The 16,485-nt window shown below is 32.5% G+C and overlaps 3 protein-coding genes across 3 annotated transcripts; all 3 read right to left on the reverse strand.

Annotated features, from left to right (window-relative positions):
- Window positions 1–5,162: 5,162 nt before the first annotated feature.
- Window positions 5,163–7,306, reverse strand: HELRODRAFT_189983 (hypothetical protein). The gene is made up of 4 exons (XM_009011751.1): window positions 7,068–7,306; window positions 6,526–6,908; window positions 6,027–6,256; window positions 5,163–5,742 (listed from the first exon to the last, which is right to left on the reverse strand). The coding sequence occupies exons 1-4, from the start codon at window positions 7,225–7,227 to the stop codon at window positions 5,553–5,555; spliced, it is 963 nt and encodes a 320-aa protein (XP_009009999.1). The 5' UTR covers window positions 7,228–7,306; the 3' UTR covers window positions 5,163–5,552.
- A 2,152-nt stretch (window positions 7,307–9,458) lies between these two features.
- On the reverse strand, window positions 9,459–11,613 carry HELRODRAFT_71717 (hypothetical protein; the record flags this gene model as incomplete). Its single annotated transcript, XM_009011752.1, has 5 exons — window positions 9,459–9,670; window positions 9,740–9,918; window positions 10,264–10,499; window positions 10,698–10,961; window positions 11,062–11,613. 5 exons carry the CDS (start codon window positions 11,611–11,613, stop codon window positions 9,459–9,461), a joined length of 1,443 nt encoding a protein of 480 aa, XP_009010000.1.
- A 1,751-nt stretch (window positions 11,614–13,364) lies between these two features.
- Window positions 13,365–15,709, reverse strand: HELRODRAFT_185231 (hypothetical protein). The gene is made up of 4 exons (XM_009011753.1): window positions 15,431–15,709; window positions 15,094–15,224; window positions 14,648–14,882; window positions 13,365–14,544 (listed from the first exon to the last, which is right to left on the reverse strand). Exons 1-4 carry the CDS (start codon window positions 15,476–15,478, stop codon window positions 13,663–13,665), a joined length of 1,296 nt encoding a protein of 431 aa, XP_009010001.1. The 5' UTR covers window positions 15,479–15,709; the 3' UTR covers window positions 13,365–13,662.
- Window positions 15,710–16,485: the final 776 nt, after the last annotated feature.

The following is a 16,485-nucleotide window of genomic DNA, read 5'->3' on the forward strand; positions in this document are numbered from 1 at the left end:
GGCATGTTCTGCTTTCAAAACAAATATGTATTAAGTATGCTTTGTCATATTCTCTTCGCTACCAGTCTGCCTATGTCTGTCTGTCTGTCTGTCTATCTGGAGTTTTTGTTTTTATGCGTGTTCTTGTTAATATGTGCACATTTGAGTTTGTGCACATCTATGTGTGTGTGTGCATTTTTCCTTGTTTTTCAATGAATGAATTAGTGAACGAATGAATGAACGAATGGATGAGTGAATGAATGAATGAACGAATGAATGTATGAATGAATGAATGAACAAATTTCATGAATGGATACAAAAATATTTGCCACTGTGTACAATGTCTTTATCATATATAATTAGTACATACCATAAAATGATCTCTACTTATATACGTATATATATATATTATATGAATATTATATATATATATATATTATATATATATATATTCATATATATTTATATATAATGCATTAGCAATCAAGTCATCAAAAAATTTATTTTTTTTTTTGTTCTATATTGTCGGATAATTTTTTCTAGTTCTTTGGTCTTTCCTTTGATTTTTTTTTGACAATTATTTACTAGTTGAACATACGTACGTATATACACACATACACTCATACATACATATACATACATACATATACATACATACACACATACATACATATATACATTCAAACAAACAAGTAAACAAACTACATATACGTTACATTCCTTGATTTTTGTAATCTCTCTCTTTCTCTCTCTCTCTCTCTCTCTCTCTCTATATATATATATATATATATATATATATATATATATATGTATATATATATATATATATATATATATCTCTGAGATTAGCTAGTTATTGTGCGTGTGTATAGTTTGGATTCGATTTTAATATACTAGAATGCCATAGATGTCGCTACGAACAATTTGATGACGTAATGATGAATGGGCGCAATTTTTCTTTCTTTTTTTTGGCGCGGCATATTCATCATTCATTCTCTATCGCGATTTTACATTTTCATTATTGAATTAGTCACTCTCTCTCTTCTCTCTCTCTCTCTCTCTCTCTCTCTCTCTCTCTCTCTCTCTCTCTCTCTGCTTTTTGAAAATTGGTTGTTGTTGCTTTTTTCATATTTTGATAGCAATAATAATAGTTAGCGTCTTTGTCATATTATATATATAAATATATATATAATATTATTATTTTTCTTTATATTACAATTTCATCTCGATATCTTGAAATGATTTATTTTTCCATATTTTATATGCAATCTCGTGCTGAATTTAGTAGAACTCAAAGATAATAAATAGAGATTTTTAATTTTTTTAAATAAATATTTCCTTTAATTTTTGATTATGAAGCGCTACATGTTTGTTGATTTTATTATTGTTATCAACTGCTAATTATGTCTTTTTTTATAACTGTCACTGCCGTTACTGTAATAACTAAGAACATAAAATAGCTTACGTATATGTATCACAAGTCAATGCAATTGTTTGTTTGTGTATGTGTGTGTGTGTATGTGTGGGTGTACGCTTGTGTACCTACCTATACATGTTTTATGTTAATTACCTTACCTAGCTCTCTATCTCCATCACAACACAACGTTTATGGAGCCTTTCCATGCGTTGATTCATCAGGTCCAGTTATAATCAGCTAATTATTGTAATTAAGTGATTAATATTCATGAGCTAATTAGTATTCGTCTGTTAGTTAATGTTAATTTAGTTTATTTGTTTAACTAATCGTTCGTTCTATTTTATTTATAATGCATTCCATTAATTTTGCCATTTTGTGAGATTAATTAGATTTAAATAATTAATTTATATATATATATATATATATATATAATTAATATGTGTAGAAATATAATTAAATGTTGATCATGTAAAAGTATCGTGCAGTTAGGCGAATACTTAATTAATTAATTAATTAATTTATTAATTAATTCAATTCAGGAATAATGATTCGTTAGGAATTCATCTAGATATTATCATCTTTTTTTCTTACAATCCAGAAACGATTCTACTAAACTAATAATTATTCTTTAGGGAGAGGGGTGGGCAAACTACGGCCCTCGAAGCTATTTTATGCGGCCCACGAGGTCTTGTTCGCCAAAAAAAGGTCGTCGGCCGGACATTATGACCAAAAAAGGAGCCACAAATCTTAAAAATTCTCCCCCGGGTCGAAAAAGTTTGCAATTTAAGTACATATGCGGCCCTTCAAAGGTCAAATAGTTCTCAATGCGGCCCTCAGCAAAAAATTTGCCGACCCCTTCTCTAGGACACAGTCATAGCCATATTAGAGGGTGTTGTTTCAATATTTTTCTAAACGTTTACTTTAATTAGCTAATTAGGTAGTTAATTAATTGATTAATTAATTTATTGTTATTGAATAAATATGATAAATATGACGTCACCGGTTTATTTTATTATATAATCATGTTTATTATTTAAATATATATATATAATTATTTTTATTGTTTGAGCACGTCAAAATCTTTTTATTCTTATCACTCGTCACGATCTCTCTCTCTCTCTCACTCTTTCTCACTCTCTTTCTCTTCGTACCCAAACTTTTCAATCTTCTTTTCCTTTCAAAGGTACTAATTGTTATAATCAGAATTTGTCAAATTTTGAAATTTTTCTTGTCGTTACATTAAAAAAATGTTTTCCTCTGCTGTTTTCCGTCCTGTCGTCTTTTGATTTTTAAATAATTATTAAAGTTTCAACAAAACAGATATTATTATGTTAATACTAAGGCATACAAGCGTACACACACACACACACACACACACACACACACACACACACACACACACACACACTTAACAATACATCCATGAATACGTAGACACATAAATACATAAGGCCATTACAAACATACATATGCACTGAACGTATTGCACAATTAACCGGTACGAAAGCTACTTCTTCCAAACTTAAAACTGGCTTCTGCCTGTTGTGAAGATAAAATGTCTGTGTACGTGCAACGTATGGGTGTGTGTCTGTATGTGTGTGTGTATGTGCGAGAAATTTTGCAGCAGTCTACCGATTTTGGTCATCGCCGCTAAATTATCTCCTGATCATTTCACGATATCGTCCGAGCTCAACCACCCGTTCATTCAAACAAGTGACTGAGCCAATGAGATGCGAAATAAAATTTAAAAATGTCAAGGCCGCCCTTCTGATTGTGTTGTTACTGTACATCAGGAGTGGGCAAACTTTTTGCTGTGAGGGCCGCATTGAGAACAATTTTATTTTTGAAGGGCTGCATATGTACTTAAATAGCAAATTTTTTCGACCCGGGGAGAATTTTTTAAGATTTGTGGCTCCTTTTTTTGGTCATAATGTCTGGTTGACGACCTTTTATTAAGCGAGCAAGGTCACGCGGGCGGGCCACATAAAATAGCTTTGTGGGCCGCATGTGGCCCGCGGGCCGTAGTTTGCCCACCCCTGCTGTACATGATACTATACGCGTAACGTTATTGATAGCGAGAGAACATTAACACTTAATAATCAGTTTAACGCATATTCCTTTTATCAAATGTACATGCTTTACCTACATGATGATTGAGAACGATCATGAATTCATAATTTTGGTCTACCTTATCATCATCATCATCATCATCGTCCTTCTTAATCATCCATAAAATCGTTATCAGTATCCGTATCAGTATCACTACCACCATTTATATTGCTATCATTGTTTGTTATCATTCATAATATATATTACATTAATATATTAGCACATAACAGGGGCAATGAGATTTATCTACCTAATAAATTAATAGCTTTAATAATTAAATAGAAAATAATAATAAATTAATTTAATAATTAATTTAATTTTTAATTTAATTAATAATTAATTTAATAATAGCTTTATGTACGCTTTGTTGGCAATACCCTTGTTCCAGCAGAAACTTTGTTTAGCATAGCCAGCCATATAAGTATTGGAAGCTGAATACCTAGTAGTTCTGCCTACAACATTCCTACTTTACATTACGTGCAATATCTGAACCATACTGGAACAGGATGAAGAGATTTTAATTTTTAATACGAAATTTTCGCACTAAGACAAGAGGCTATAAAATGTGAAGAAAAACTTTTATTATAATAGTAATAATAATAAATATTCTTATAATTATTTTCATGATGATTAGCCGTGACGTTATACAATTTAATTATGGAAGGTGTGAAGCGAGAAGAATCTTATCAAAATAATAATGACATTCTTCTATGATTTTATTCCATCATAAATATAAAGTAGAAAAATAATACGTCAATACATCATTTTCATAGGTTCAATAATAAATCATTATATCGTGTTATCATCATCGTCGTCATCGTTATCACTATTACAATTATTTACTGATAAGTATTATTAAAAATACTATTATTTATTATTACTTTTATAATTACACCATAAATCAATTGATAAATCACAATAATTTTTGTAATTTTTTGATGTGCATACACATATTCATAAAACTTATAAATGGGTGGGGATGCTATGAAATGAATAAATGAACAAATGATACATATACATATATATGTATATATATATACATATATATATACACGGTATTGTATGAATTCTACCGAATTGATCGCATTAATCAATTTAGAGTTTGTCTTTTCAATATTCTTTCCTAGATTGTTATCAAAATTCATCACTCAGATAGACCGTATTTCGATTTAGCAAAGTTTTTACTTAGTTGGTGTCGTATTCTTCATCTTTGTTCTTGTCATTTCTCTGTGCTTCATTGTTATTTGGATGACAACAGTTTTTTTTAAATTTAAATAATGAATTTGGATAATAATTCTATTTTCAATAAATTGAACAACTTCTATTATCAATAAATTGAAAATACAAACTTTAAACTAATTAATGCCAACAATTCATTAGAATTCATACAATACCGTATAAAATACGGTCTCCTTCCAACATATATACATTTACTATACCATATATACAAATTCATGATTCAAACGTTAATATAATAATATTTTAATATTTGGGGTATCTAATTAAGCTAAAGGGTAGGCGTTATGAATAAAACATTAATCACATACATATTTATATAAGAGAGAAGAGAAAGAGAGAGAGAGAGAGAGAGAGAGAGAGAGAGAGAGAGAGAGAAGGTGATAATAAATTTATTACATTCTAAATGAAAAACAAATGAAAAGTTAATTAATTCGTACATAGACATCTACATACGTATGTACAAAAACATTAATCAAAAATGAGTAAAATAATAAAATTATTATTATTATTATTAATATAAAAATTATTCTAAATCAAGCTGGACACCTAGGAAAATAAAAAAAAAAACTCTACACATAAAACATGATGACGACATAATCAACGCGACACATTTGCAAGGATGACGTCATTATACTTACAATAAAAAAAAAACCAATCGCAAAACGACTATTTAAAGTTTTTTTTTTTGAAAAATAAATTCAAGACTAAAAAAATAAAACATTTTCAAAAATAACAAAACCGAAAAAGATAATTCATTAAAAACATACCTAAAACATATTACAAAAAAAAGCTACGCAAAAAAAGAGGACTAATTCAAGACAACTTTAACAACGTCATCGTAATTCTCGCCGAACCTAAGACACCTATGCATCAAAGAGCGTTTGTAGGCTTCGATTAAGGGCCTCCTAGCATTGGCCCTTCGTACCGCCGAGATTTTGTCCCTATCCAGTCCAGAGTCCACTCCCAGCGGGTCCAGTTTTGACCTGGTCACCCACTGCCTGTTGTTATAATTATAGGCCAAAAGTTAATTATGATTAATTAACATGATTAATTATTATTATATTATTGTTATTAATTAGTCATTCGTATATATTATAGGGTAAAAATCAATTATGATACGTATGTATTGGGATGTTTTATAGTATTTTTACTTTACTTCATTGACGCGAAATTAGAGCTATTAGAAATAAATAAACAAGTGAGTAATAATAATAATAATTAACTTTGATTGTTTCATTTAAATTAATTTTTAAAAAGAAAAAAATAAACAAATAAATCTAACCAGGTCCTCTTGTTATCATAGAAGCAGACGAGAAACTTCCCACTGTTCATTTTATCATTCACTCTCACGACATCATCAGAGGGCACAGGAATTATATTATTGTAATTATTATTGTTGTTGTTGTTATTATTACTGTTGTTATTATTGTTGATGTTATTTCTCAGAGAATTACCCCTCCTGACGCTATGGAGAGTTAGGCTGTCGTTGTGCATCAATCTCGGATCCACAATCTGAATAATGACGACCGTTACCATGGTGATAAGAACATCAGTAATAATAATAATAATAATAATAATAATGGTGGGAACATTCTTTTATTGACCGAAAAGATAAAATCCAAATGAAATCAATCGAAAATTAATAATTACATCATCAGAGTGTAAATAAGATGAGATGTGAAATATAATGTACGACCCTCTTATGCTCTCTGATCAACAAATGTTTGAGAGTAAAAAATAATAATAACAATAATGATAATAATAATAATGATGATGCTAACAATGGCAGGGTAAGATGGCGAGTTATTCCACTGAGCCCAAACAAAATCACCATGACACAAAGGGATAAGATCGTCGTCACCGTTCTCATCATCATCTTCACGATTATTATTATTACTATTATTACTGACATTTTTATTATTATTTTTATTGTTATCGTTATTGTTATTATTTTTCTTGGGCTGGTTAGAATTATTAGTAGAGGTATTATTTATATTAGCGATACTTTTGTCCCCAGCAATTTTATTTTCATTATTTACGGCATTGTTGCTGCCATTATTATTATTATTATTATTATTATTATTGATTTTATTATTCATCTTATTATTATTATTATTCGTCGTACTAATTGACCGAGAGGCTAGACAACTGTTCCTCGTTGAAACTTTTCAAGGGTAAATAATTTTTTAATTGAATTCGAAAATTAGAAAAAAATAGCGAAAATTTTAATTTTAATTATTTTAAATAATATATAATAAAAATATATATATATATATATATGTATAATATATCCAAGATAGCAATAGCAATATGTGTAGTTTACCTCTGCCATTGTTAGATGACTTTGAAAATTTTTTAATTATTTTATTACTTAAAATCACTTTTTGTTTTTTAGAGTCAATTTTATTATTAACCACTAAATCTGATTTTCTTTTGAAAGATTTGGATTGGTTATTTTCAAAATTCGAGTTTTTAGAAGTCATTTTATTGGATGAAGTTTTCTTTCTTGTGCTTGTGCTCGGCCAATCAGTTGTTGAATCACAAGCTTCAACTGTCTTTGATTGGTTAGCAGTTTGAGAGCTGGCATTTGATTGGCTGTTGACATTTTGAGTGGAGATATGTAAGTTTGGAAGGCTGGATGTTTGGTTGGAGTTTTCTGATTGGACGTTATTACATATTGACGAATTTGATTGGTCAAATTCAGCAGCATCGGCCAATAATATAAGGTTATCAGAAACGTTTTTTGGCGGTAGTTTATTGTGTGCGTGATGCTGATGCTTAAGATTTGATGTCGTATTGTTTACCATGTTATTACCATCATCATTGTTGTTGCTGTTGTTGTTGTTGTAATCAACATTATTGTAAGTATCTGAAGTAGTAGAAGCAGTAGCAGTAGTTGTTGTAATCATATTATTTTGGTTTGATTTCAGTGTTTCATTTGCTAGGAGAATTGAACTGTCCATCAACTTGCCATTGTTGTTGTTGTTGCTGATGCTAATAATGTTTGTAATACCATTACTGTTGCTATTGATGTTATCATCCTTATTATTATTATTCTCATCATCATAGGCAGTTTTAGTCCTAGTAGTAACGGTAGTATTTGAAGAAATAATAGTAGTAGTAGTAGCAGTAGTAGTAGTAGTAGCAGTAGTAGTAGTAGTAGTATTTTTTAAAGAACCTTCTCTTTTTAATTTAATTTTCCTTTTTGCATTGACAATTTTGGCTATCTTCTCCTCTTCACCATTGAGGTCATCATCAGCGCCCATCAGTTTAAACTTCAACTCACAAATTCTCTCAAACAAATGAACCTTGGAAATATGATAATAATAATAATAATAAGAATAATAATAAGAATAAAAAGAACAATAATAATGATAATAATAATTATTATTATAAAAAACTTTTCAATCATTATCATCACCCTCATCTCCATTATCATTAATGTCAACACTAGCATCATCATCATCATCATCATCATCATCATCATCATCAATATCATCCTACCTGCTGTCTCTTTAGTTTCTCCCTCTTCTTAACTTGCTCATTCAGCAACCTCACCCTTTCCAACTCCTGCCTCAACCTTTTAATGTTCTTCAATCCCTTTAGTTCATTAAGTAGGGCACCGTTGTTGCTGTTGTCGTTGCTGCAGCAGCAGCTGCTGCTGCTGTTGTTGATGTCGTTGTTGACGGTGGTAGCCGTAGCGTTGAATTGTTGGCTGCATTCGTTAGAGCCACTGGTATTTTGCTTCTGGTAGAAAAGGAATGACGCAAATTCACATTATTAAATTCATAATTATCGAAATTCCGTTTCTGTTATCATTCGTTATAACCAACAATATCATCACCACCAATAACTAACCACCACAACACACAACAGTATCAACATTCAACAACAACAACAATAACAACAACAACAACAACAACAACAGTACTACAAGTAATCCTCACAACAACCAACACCCAGAAACTCTAGCACCAACACCAACAACAACGACAAACACCAACCTCATTCAACTTATCCAGACTATAGGAGTTGGCATGCACCAGCAAAGGCACTCCATCCACACTCTTCCTCTTCAGCAGCCAGTAGTTCTTCACCCTCACCAACACATCATCATCCTTACTCAACCTCAATGATGGCTTGTCACTGTATATCAACTTTGACACTGCTGTCTTCAGCCTCGACAAGCTGGTCAGGGATGGAGATTTAGGATTAAGATTGAAAAATTGGATATCTTTTTATCATCAGAAGTTACAAAATTGGATGTAAATAATTTTCTTTTTATCATCAGGAGTTATGAAATTATAAAAATTTGTAAACAATTTAGTCTATTCATTACAACTTGATTTATTCCTCACTAAGCTTAACAGCAGGAAAGCAATATTAACCAAATAATACTTCATAAAAATGTCAAATATATTGAAAATCCTGTTTGAAATAATGTACCATACCAGTGTATGAAAAACAGTACAATACAACGTAATTACCAGTGCATGGTAACGAATGGCAAGTGTAAAGATAGAATATAGGTACTATCACAAACAACCATTAAAAATATACAGGTAAAAACATGACATAAGAAACAACAATAACAACTTTAAGCGAACCACAACAACACGAACAAACAACAACACAAACAAACAACTACATAAGCAAACAACGACATAAGCAAACAACACAAACAGATAACAGCACAAACAACAACAACCAGGGCTTACCACTTATCAGTAATACTAGGAAATGACAGAATGGGCAGTTCCTCTCTCCCTTCCATCACCATCTTTCTCGCCTTCCTTATTCTAGATTTCATTGGCCCAGATGTGGACAAAACACTGACATTTCTATCTAAAACACTCTTGCAACTTTTGTCACTCTGATGAGATTTCGGTGTATGCATATCACAATAGGCAGTCTTTTTGTAACTAACTTGAAGGTTAGTAGCAGCTGATAGCAGACCATCTCTATCGAGCACATCCCTAGAAATCAGTGACGTACAAGAAGAGGGGGGTGGTGAGGATAATGAAGCGGTGTGTGAAGCTATGGGCTCGATTTTCATGTAGTAGTTGGCTTTCTGGGCACAGGTGACGTGGAAAGCATTGTAGCAGCTGGATTTGTGGCACTGTATGCATGCACCTGATGACTTCCGCTTGCATATCTGACAGGTTAACTTCCATCTGAGAGGGTGAATATGTAGATGAAAATTTGGTACGTAGAAGCGAAAATTTTAAATTGAATTTGGCTAGGATCAGTTTTTATTTAACGAAGAATTCTCCTAATGTTCTCCTAAAGAATTCAAGTGACTGAATAACTTCAGATGATTACAACACAGGAGAATATTCCCTTCTAGATAGATAGATAGAGTGAATAATAATAAACTATTATGAAAGCCAAACATTGATAACAGAGATGACTGCAGTATAACAATTAACAGTAAATTCTAAAAACAATTAGCTTGATAATTATTACAGCTGAGATCCTAGTCTATCTCTCCTCTCTCTCCCCATTTATCCAATCCCAACCTAGCTTTTGATATCCTATCAATGCCATCAATGGGTTCCAGGAAGACGAGATTGGCAAACCCGGCGTCGGGGATCCAGAGGGCGCAAATGATGTGAGCCCACCTGCCGTCATCTGTCTGTTTCATGGCCCCCACTTTAGATGGGCACAAACAGCATGGCACTGAATTCGACGGAGAGATTAGGCATCGACGACACACCCATAGCCCATCTGGTATGTGGGGTACACCGTAGCATTCCTAAAATATTTATTCAAATTTAAATCTTCAAAAAATTAGAACAAAAAAATCTCAAAACAAAGAGATGCTTAAAACAAGATCAGACTTTTTAACACTTTTTTCATAAGTTTAAAGAAAAATTAGCAGAAAAATAACACCAGTGAACACTATTAAGAAATTTTTAAGCACAAATAAACACTTGAAAAATAAGACATTGACCTGATGGACAGCTATATTGCATAGATCACAGAACAGGATGACATTAGTGCTGATGCATTCACCATCATTACAGATGCAACAGACAGCATCCTCATCCTTTGTTGAGTTCAAATGCTGGCTGGGACTGTGTGGAGCAGATGAAATTTGTTTGAAGTAGCACTGCTGTTCAAATAAATCTATGGCATATTCAAGTAAATTGGGAGTTAGTTGGGGCAGATGTTTCTTCATTCTCTCTTTGTTTATTATACTCAACCAGGCTTTATCCTAGAATGTCAGGGAGGGAGAATAATTTGTAGAAAATATTTTGAAAAATTAATAAAAAAATTTATACAAACAAAAATAGATAGTTGTTTGCATGGCTTACCTGCTCATCCAGATCATACATGGATTTGAATTCTTTTCTATTTTCTGATGAAGCACAATCTGATCTCTTCGCATAATCATCAAGAATTTTAAATTTAGCTTCTGGTAGATTAGTAGCACCATGAGAATGTTCATCTGCATCATGTTGGTAGTGACTGTCTTCAAAATCATCATTACGATCTTTTCTGCTACTTATCATTTTTAAATTAGGCACTTTTGTTTCAAACTTACTGTCAATCTTTATAATTTGCATTGGCATTTTTGCATCCAGAGTTACTGTTTCACCTCCTAACTCAACTTCAAGCAGCTGATTATTAAAGTTACCACTTTTAAGGCCAGCTTCTCCTTTGTATTTCGACTTCGCATTTTTATTTCTCTTGCCGTTTTTAGTGAAGGGGCGGTTTAATTTGTTGCCCTCCATTTCGTGTTCGTTCAAATGTTGCTTGATGCCTGGCAGACTTCGGTAGAGTTTGTCGCAGCTCTTGATCGGACATTTATAAGGCGGTTTCGTGGCATTTAAATTTTCGCGATAGAAATCAAAGTCAAAATTCATTTCAGAATAACGCCTCCTAAAAATTACAATTTATTAATTTATCACATCTCCATTAAACGAACGGACGAATGTGCAAAAGAAGAAAAAAATTCAAACATTTTATAAATTATGTTGTTTATATTTACAAATTCGCCGAAAAATATTTTATAGCAGATAACATTTAAAGGCTCGGGCAATTCGACATCCTTAGCTTATTGCATGGGTTTTAATTTAACAAACATCTATTACAAAATATTTACTTGACTAAATATTTTTAAAACAATATAATTAAATCGAATTATATAATTTAAAATTATTGTTGTCAGTTTAAATGAAATTATTGCTTATTGTTTAGAAAACACAGTGGCTTACCGTTTGGTGAAGCCATAGGTTAGCTTCATGGATAGTTAGCTTACATAAGAAATTGCAATATTTTGATTAAAATTTACAAAAATAATATCAAATTACATAATTCACGGTTCATTAGTTGATTAGTTGATTGTTTGATTGGTTAGTTAAATAACTGATTGATTAATTATTCGGTCAGTTGATTCGATTCAGCGGTTGATTGATTCATTTGTTGATTGACTTGTTAATTGATTGTACAGTATCAAACGGTATCTTATTGAACTAAGTAGTATCATAAAATGAATGAAGATACTTTTTTCAAAAATTTTAAAAATTCTCAAATTGATTTCATTGCGATATCGATGATGATGATTGTGACTGACTAATTAAAAAACATCAAATAAAAATTATAAAATATGATGAGTAATTTGTTGCGAAATCGATGGAGGAAATGACGTCATGTTAACAGTAGTTATTTAACTGCATGGTAGTGAATTAGCCGGTATAAAGGTTATATTCGAGTCCTATCAAATAAATATAACCAAATTCATATGCTCGCAAAACTAAATAAAGAAATAGATAGATAGATAGAGAGATACATAGATATATATTGCTATTATACACTTATATTGTCATATTTATACATTCAAATCGTACAATTGTGTTAAGATGTTATCTTAAATTATTTTTAATTCTCTCAGAAAAATTTTAAGTGCGTGCGTACAGGCGTAAAATTCATTGCTGTTGTTTTATAATTGATTTATGTAATATCAAAAAGTTTCGAAGGATCATTCGTTAACGTCAATTTAGCTTGTTTAACATTGTTGTTGTTGTTATTTATGTTTAACGCTTCATTTTCTCATTTCTCATTTAATTTCATGCACATAAACATTCACACGTACATACATGACAATATTCACACATACATAAGCATACACATGATGTTGACAAAAAACACACCGGAGGAACCGACCTTGGAACCGATTTAAAAAAATTTTTATTTTATTTCATGCACACAAACATGCCCAAATAACCAAGCACATACATAATTACGGCTCGGCTTGGGATTTTATCGCCTTGGCTTGAGATGAGAGTCAAGCAGAGCCAAGCCGTTAACATCACCATGATAGTGAATTAGCCGCTATTAGCATTATATTAGATAGTTATATGTAGTCATTATATATATATTTATATATGTATATATATAAATATAAACATTTAAATTATGCAATTAATGTTAAGCAAGGTGTGGTCTCAAACTATTTTGAATTCCCTCCGAAAAATTTGAACTGCGTGGATACATATGTAGCACTGTTGTTACTGTTGTTTTTATGCAAAAAAGAGTGACTATATTTCAATCCTAGTAAACCAACGGAGAAATTAATAAATGATTCAACCGTTATATGGTCTAAAACTCCCATTTTAATTTTTTTAATGTTTTTTTTTATATTTTTAATAAGTTATTTGCATTCTATATGCGCGGGCTCTATAATATTTTTGTTGTTATATTGCTATCTGCGCCATATGCGAGCCAACAATTAAGTAACGTCATTTAAATTGCCAGTTATAGATCAGGATATAATTGAAACTTTGTTGAAATTTTCCGGAAAAGCAATATATTACGAAAATAAATAACAGTTATGAATTGAATGAGATCTGTACGAATAAAATGTAATAAGAACGAACTGGGAATACAATACATTGAAAAGAGATGAAATGAAATTATGAGATGATTCTTCTGCTACCAAACGACATTCCAGATTGGTTGGCTCCATCCGTTGTGCCATACTGCAGGTTGATAACTCCCTGTCCGGCTCTGTCGATGTCGTCAGCTCTGATGTCCGCAGCATGTCTGACACCTCCAAAAGTCATTCCTGATTGACTGGCCAATTTGTTAGTACCCGCCTGCAATCCAATGACCCCTTGACCTTCTTTATTCATATCATCAGCCCTGATATCTGCTACATGTCTAACGGAGCCGATTTTCATACCAGCTTGTGTAGCTCCCTTGTTTGATCCGGCTTGAAGACCGATGACTGCATGACTATCTTTAGACATATCGTCTGCCCTTATGTCGGCCGCATGTCTCACTCCACCGAATGTCATCCCTGCCTGGCTTGCTAACTTATTTGTTCCCGCTTGTAAACCAATAAACGCTTGACCGTCTTTTTGTAGATCGTCAGCCCTGATATCTGCCACGTGTCTAACACTGCCCATGCTCATTCCAGTTTGGCTGGCTCCCTTGTTAGAGCCAGCTTGAAGTCCAATAACGCCCTGACCCTCTTTCGACATGTCGTCAGCTCTTATATCGGCAACATGTCTCACTGCTCCAAAACTCATTCCTGCCTGGCTTGCCAGCTTGTTCGTTCCAGCTTGCAGTCCTATCACACCGTGACCTTCACGCGTCATGTCGTCGACCTTGATGTCCGACACGTGCCTGACTCCACCCATCGTCATTCCTGATTGGCTGGCAAGTTTGTTGGTTCCCGCCTGCAAACCAATGATGCTTTGGCCTGCCTTCAACTGTTCCTCGGTGAATTCTCTGATGTTCTTCTCTGTCGGTTTCGGTCCTATCGTTGGTCCGTCCATGTTGTGACGTTGTGCCTGTGTTACGTTGAAAATAAAAAAAGTTATTAAAAAGGATGTTATCGTCGATTTAATAATATTACAAAAGTGAGAAAAAGTAGAATTAGTTTAACTTCGACACCTCGCTACCGAGTTGTTGCAGGCAGTTGAGAACTTGAGGCATGTTCCTACCTTCGTACAAGTCCACCGTTTGAAACAAACCAGTTTTCGGAACGCCGTAGTTGGAGCAGAAGTTTATGAAGGTTTGAATGTTTTCCATCTGTTTGAATGGGGCGGTCAGAGTGTTCGCTTTGAGAACCATCTTCTTTGCTCTTTCTGGTGCGTTCGCTGTTCTACGTAAAACCTCTTTTGCCAGTCTGTTGAGATAATGAAAAAAATGTTCTTCTCTTAATAAAAATTTGTTTTTAAAATAAAAATACCAAATAAATTTAAAAAAATCTATCGAGTTTTATTAGCAAAATGTTTTATCAAGCAATTTAAATATTGTTAATAAAATTATTCTGGACATAAATTATATCCACCAGCTGAAAACAAGTATAAAATTAAATACTGTATACAAATACTAACTTGACGAGATGCTGTCCATCTTTCAATTGTTTCTCCATCTCCTTCATGCCAGGCTCCAACTCCAGACCCAACAACATCTTGAACCAGGATATGACATCTGCCTCTGCTCCAGCATCATATTTGCCGGACAGCTGCAAGAATAACCAATCAAAACGACCAATCACAAATGTTCATTTACCGACCAACCAATCACACATGTTCAATCGCAAACCATAAATATTCAATGCCAGTAAAAAGAGTTTATTCATTCATTCGAGAATACGTCGAACATAACTAATAGTTCTAAATTAATGAGTTAATTTTATTGAAATTTTTTTGAATCTGCCAAAAAAATTACCTTGCATCTTATTCCAGCCATGTCTCCTGCTGCTTCGGCTCTTGACATTTTGAACTGATAATATCAATTAAGCGTAATATTTGAAAAAAAAACGTTGATTTTATTTGAAAGAACTTAGCTTAAGTTAGCTAAATTAAAGTTTATCAAAACTTCGATAGTAAAATGCGAAAAAAACGTAAGATTCAGTGTAAATTTAAAATTTTTACTGGAAAAACTCCTCTAGTAGATTTAAAATAAACTAGGAATGACTATTTATAAATATCCGCAGTGCTTGCACGAGGAATTTAGATTTTGAACAAAGTATTTAGTAGCTTTATATACCAGCATGCTTACTGCAACGCAAGGAATTTCTGTAATGAACAACGATGAGAAAGATGATGATGACGACGAGTAGGATAATGATGATGATGGCGATGATGATGAAGAAGATGATAACGATGAGTAGGGTAATGATGATGATGGCTATGATGATGAAGATGATGATGAAGAGGATGATGACGACGTGTAGGATAATGATGATGATGGCGATGATGATGAAGATGATGATGAAGAGGATGATGACGATGAGTAGGATAATGATGATGATGGCGATGATGATGAAGATGATGATGAAGAGGATGATGACGATGAGTAGGATAATGATGATGATGGCGATGATGATGAAGATGATGATGAAGAGGATGATGACGACGAGTAGGATAATGATGATGATGGCAATGATGATGAAGATGATGATGGCGATGATGATGAAGATGATGATGAAGAGGATGATGACGACGAGTAGGATAATGATGATGATGGTGATGATGAAGATGATGATGAGTAGGGTAATGATGATGATGGCGATGATGATGAAGATGATGATGGCAATCGTAATAATTTTAATAATGAGGGTGAAGAAGATACAATGCAATGACTAAGTGAATAATTGAAAGGTGAGTGAAATAAAGAACGGAGATGACGATGATGTGATGACTATGACTAAATCTTTATATATATATATATATATATATATATATATATATATATATATATATATATATATATATGTTGGT

This window comes from Helobdella robusta (assembly GCF_000326865.2).
Source record: "Helobdella robusta unplaced genomic scaffold HELROscaffold_10, whole genome shotgun sequence".
Taxonomy (NCBI): domain Eukaryota; kingdom Metazoa; phylum Annelida; class Clitellata; order Rhynchobdellida; family Glossiphoniidae; genus Helobdella; species Helobdella robusta.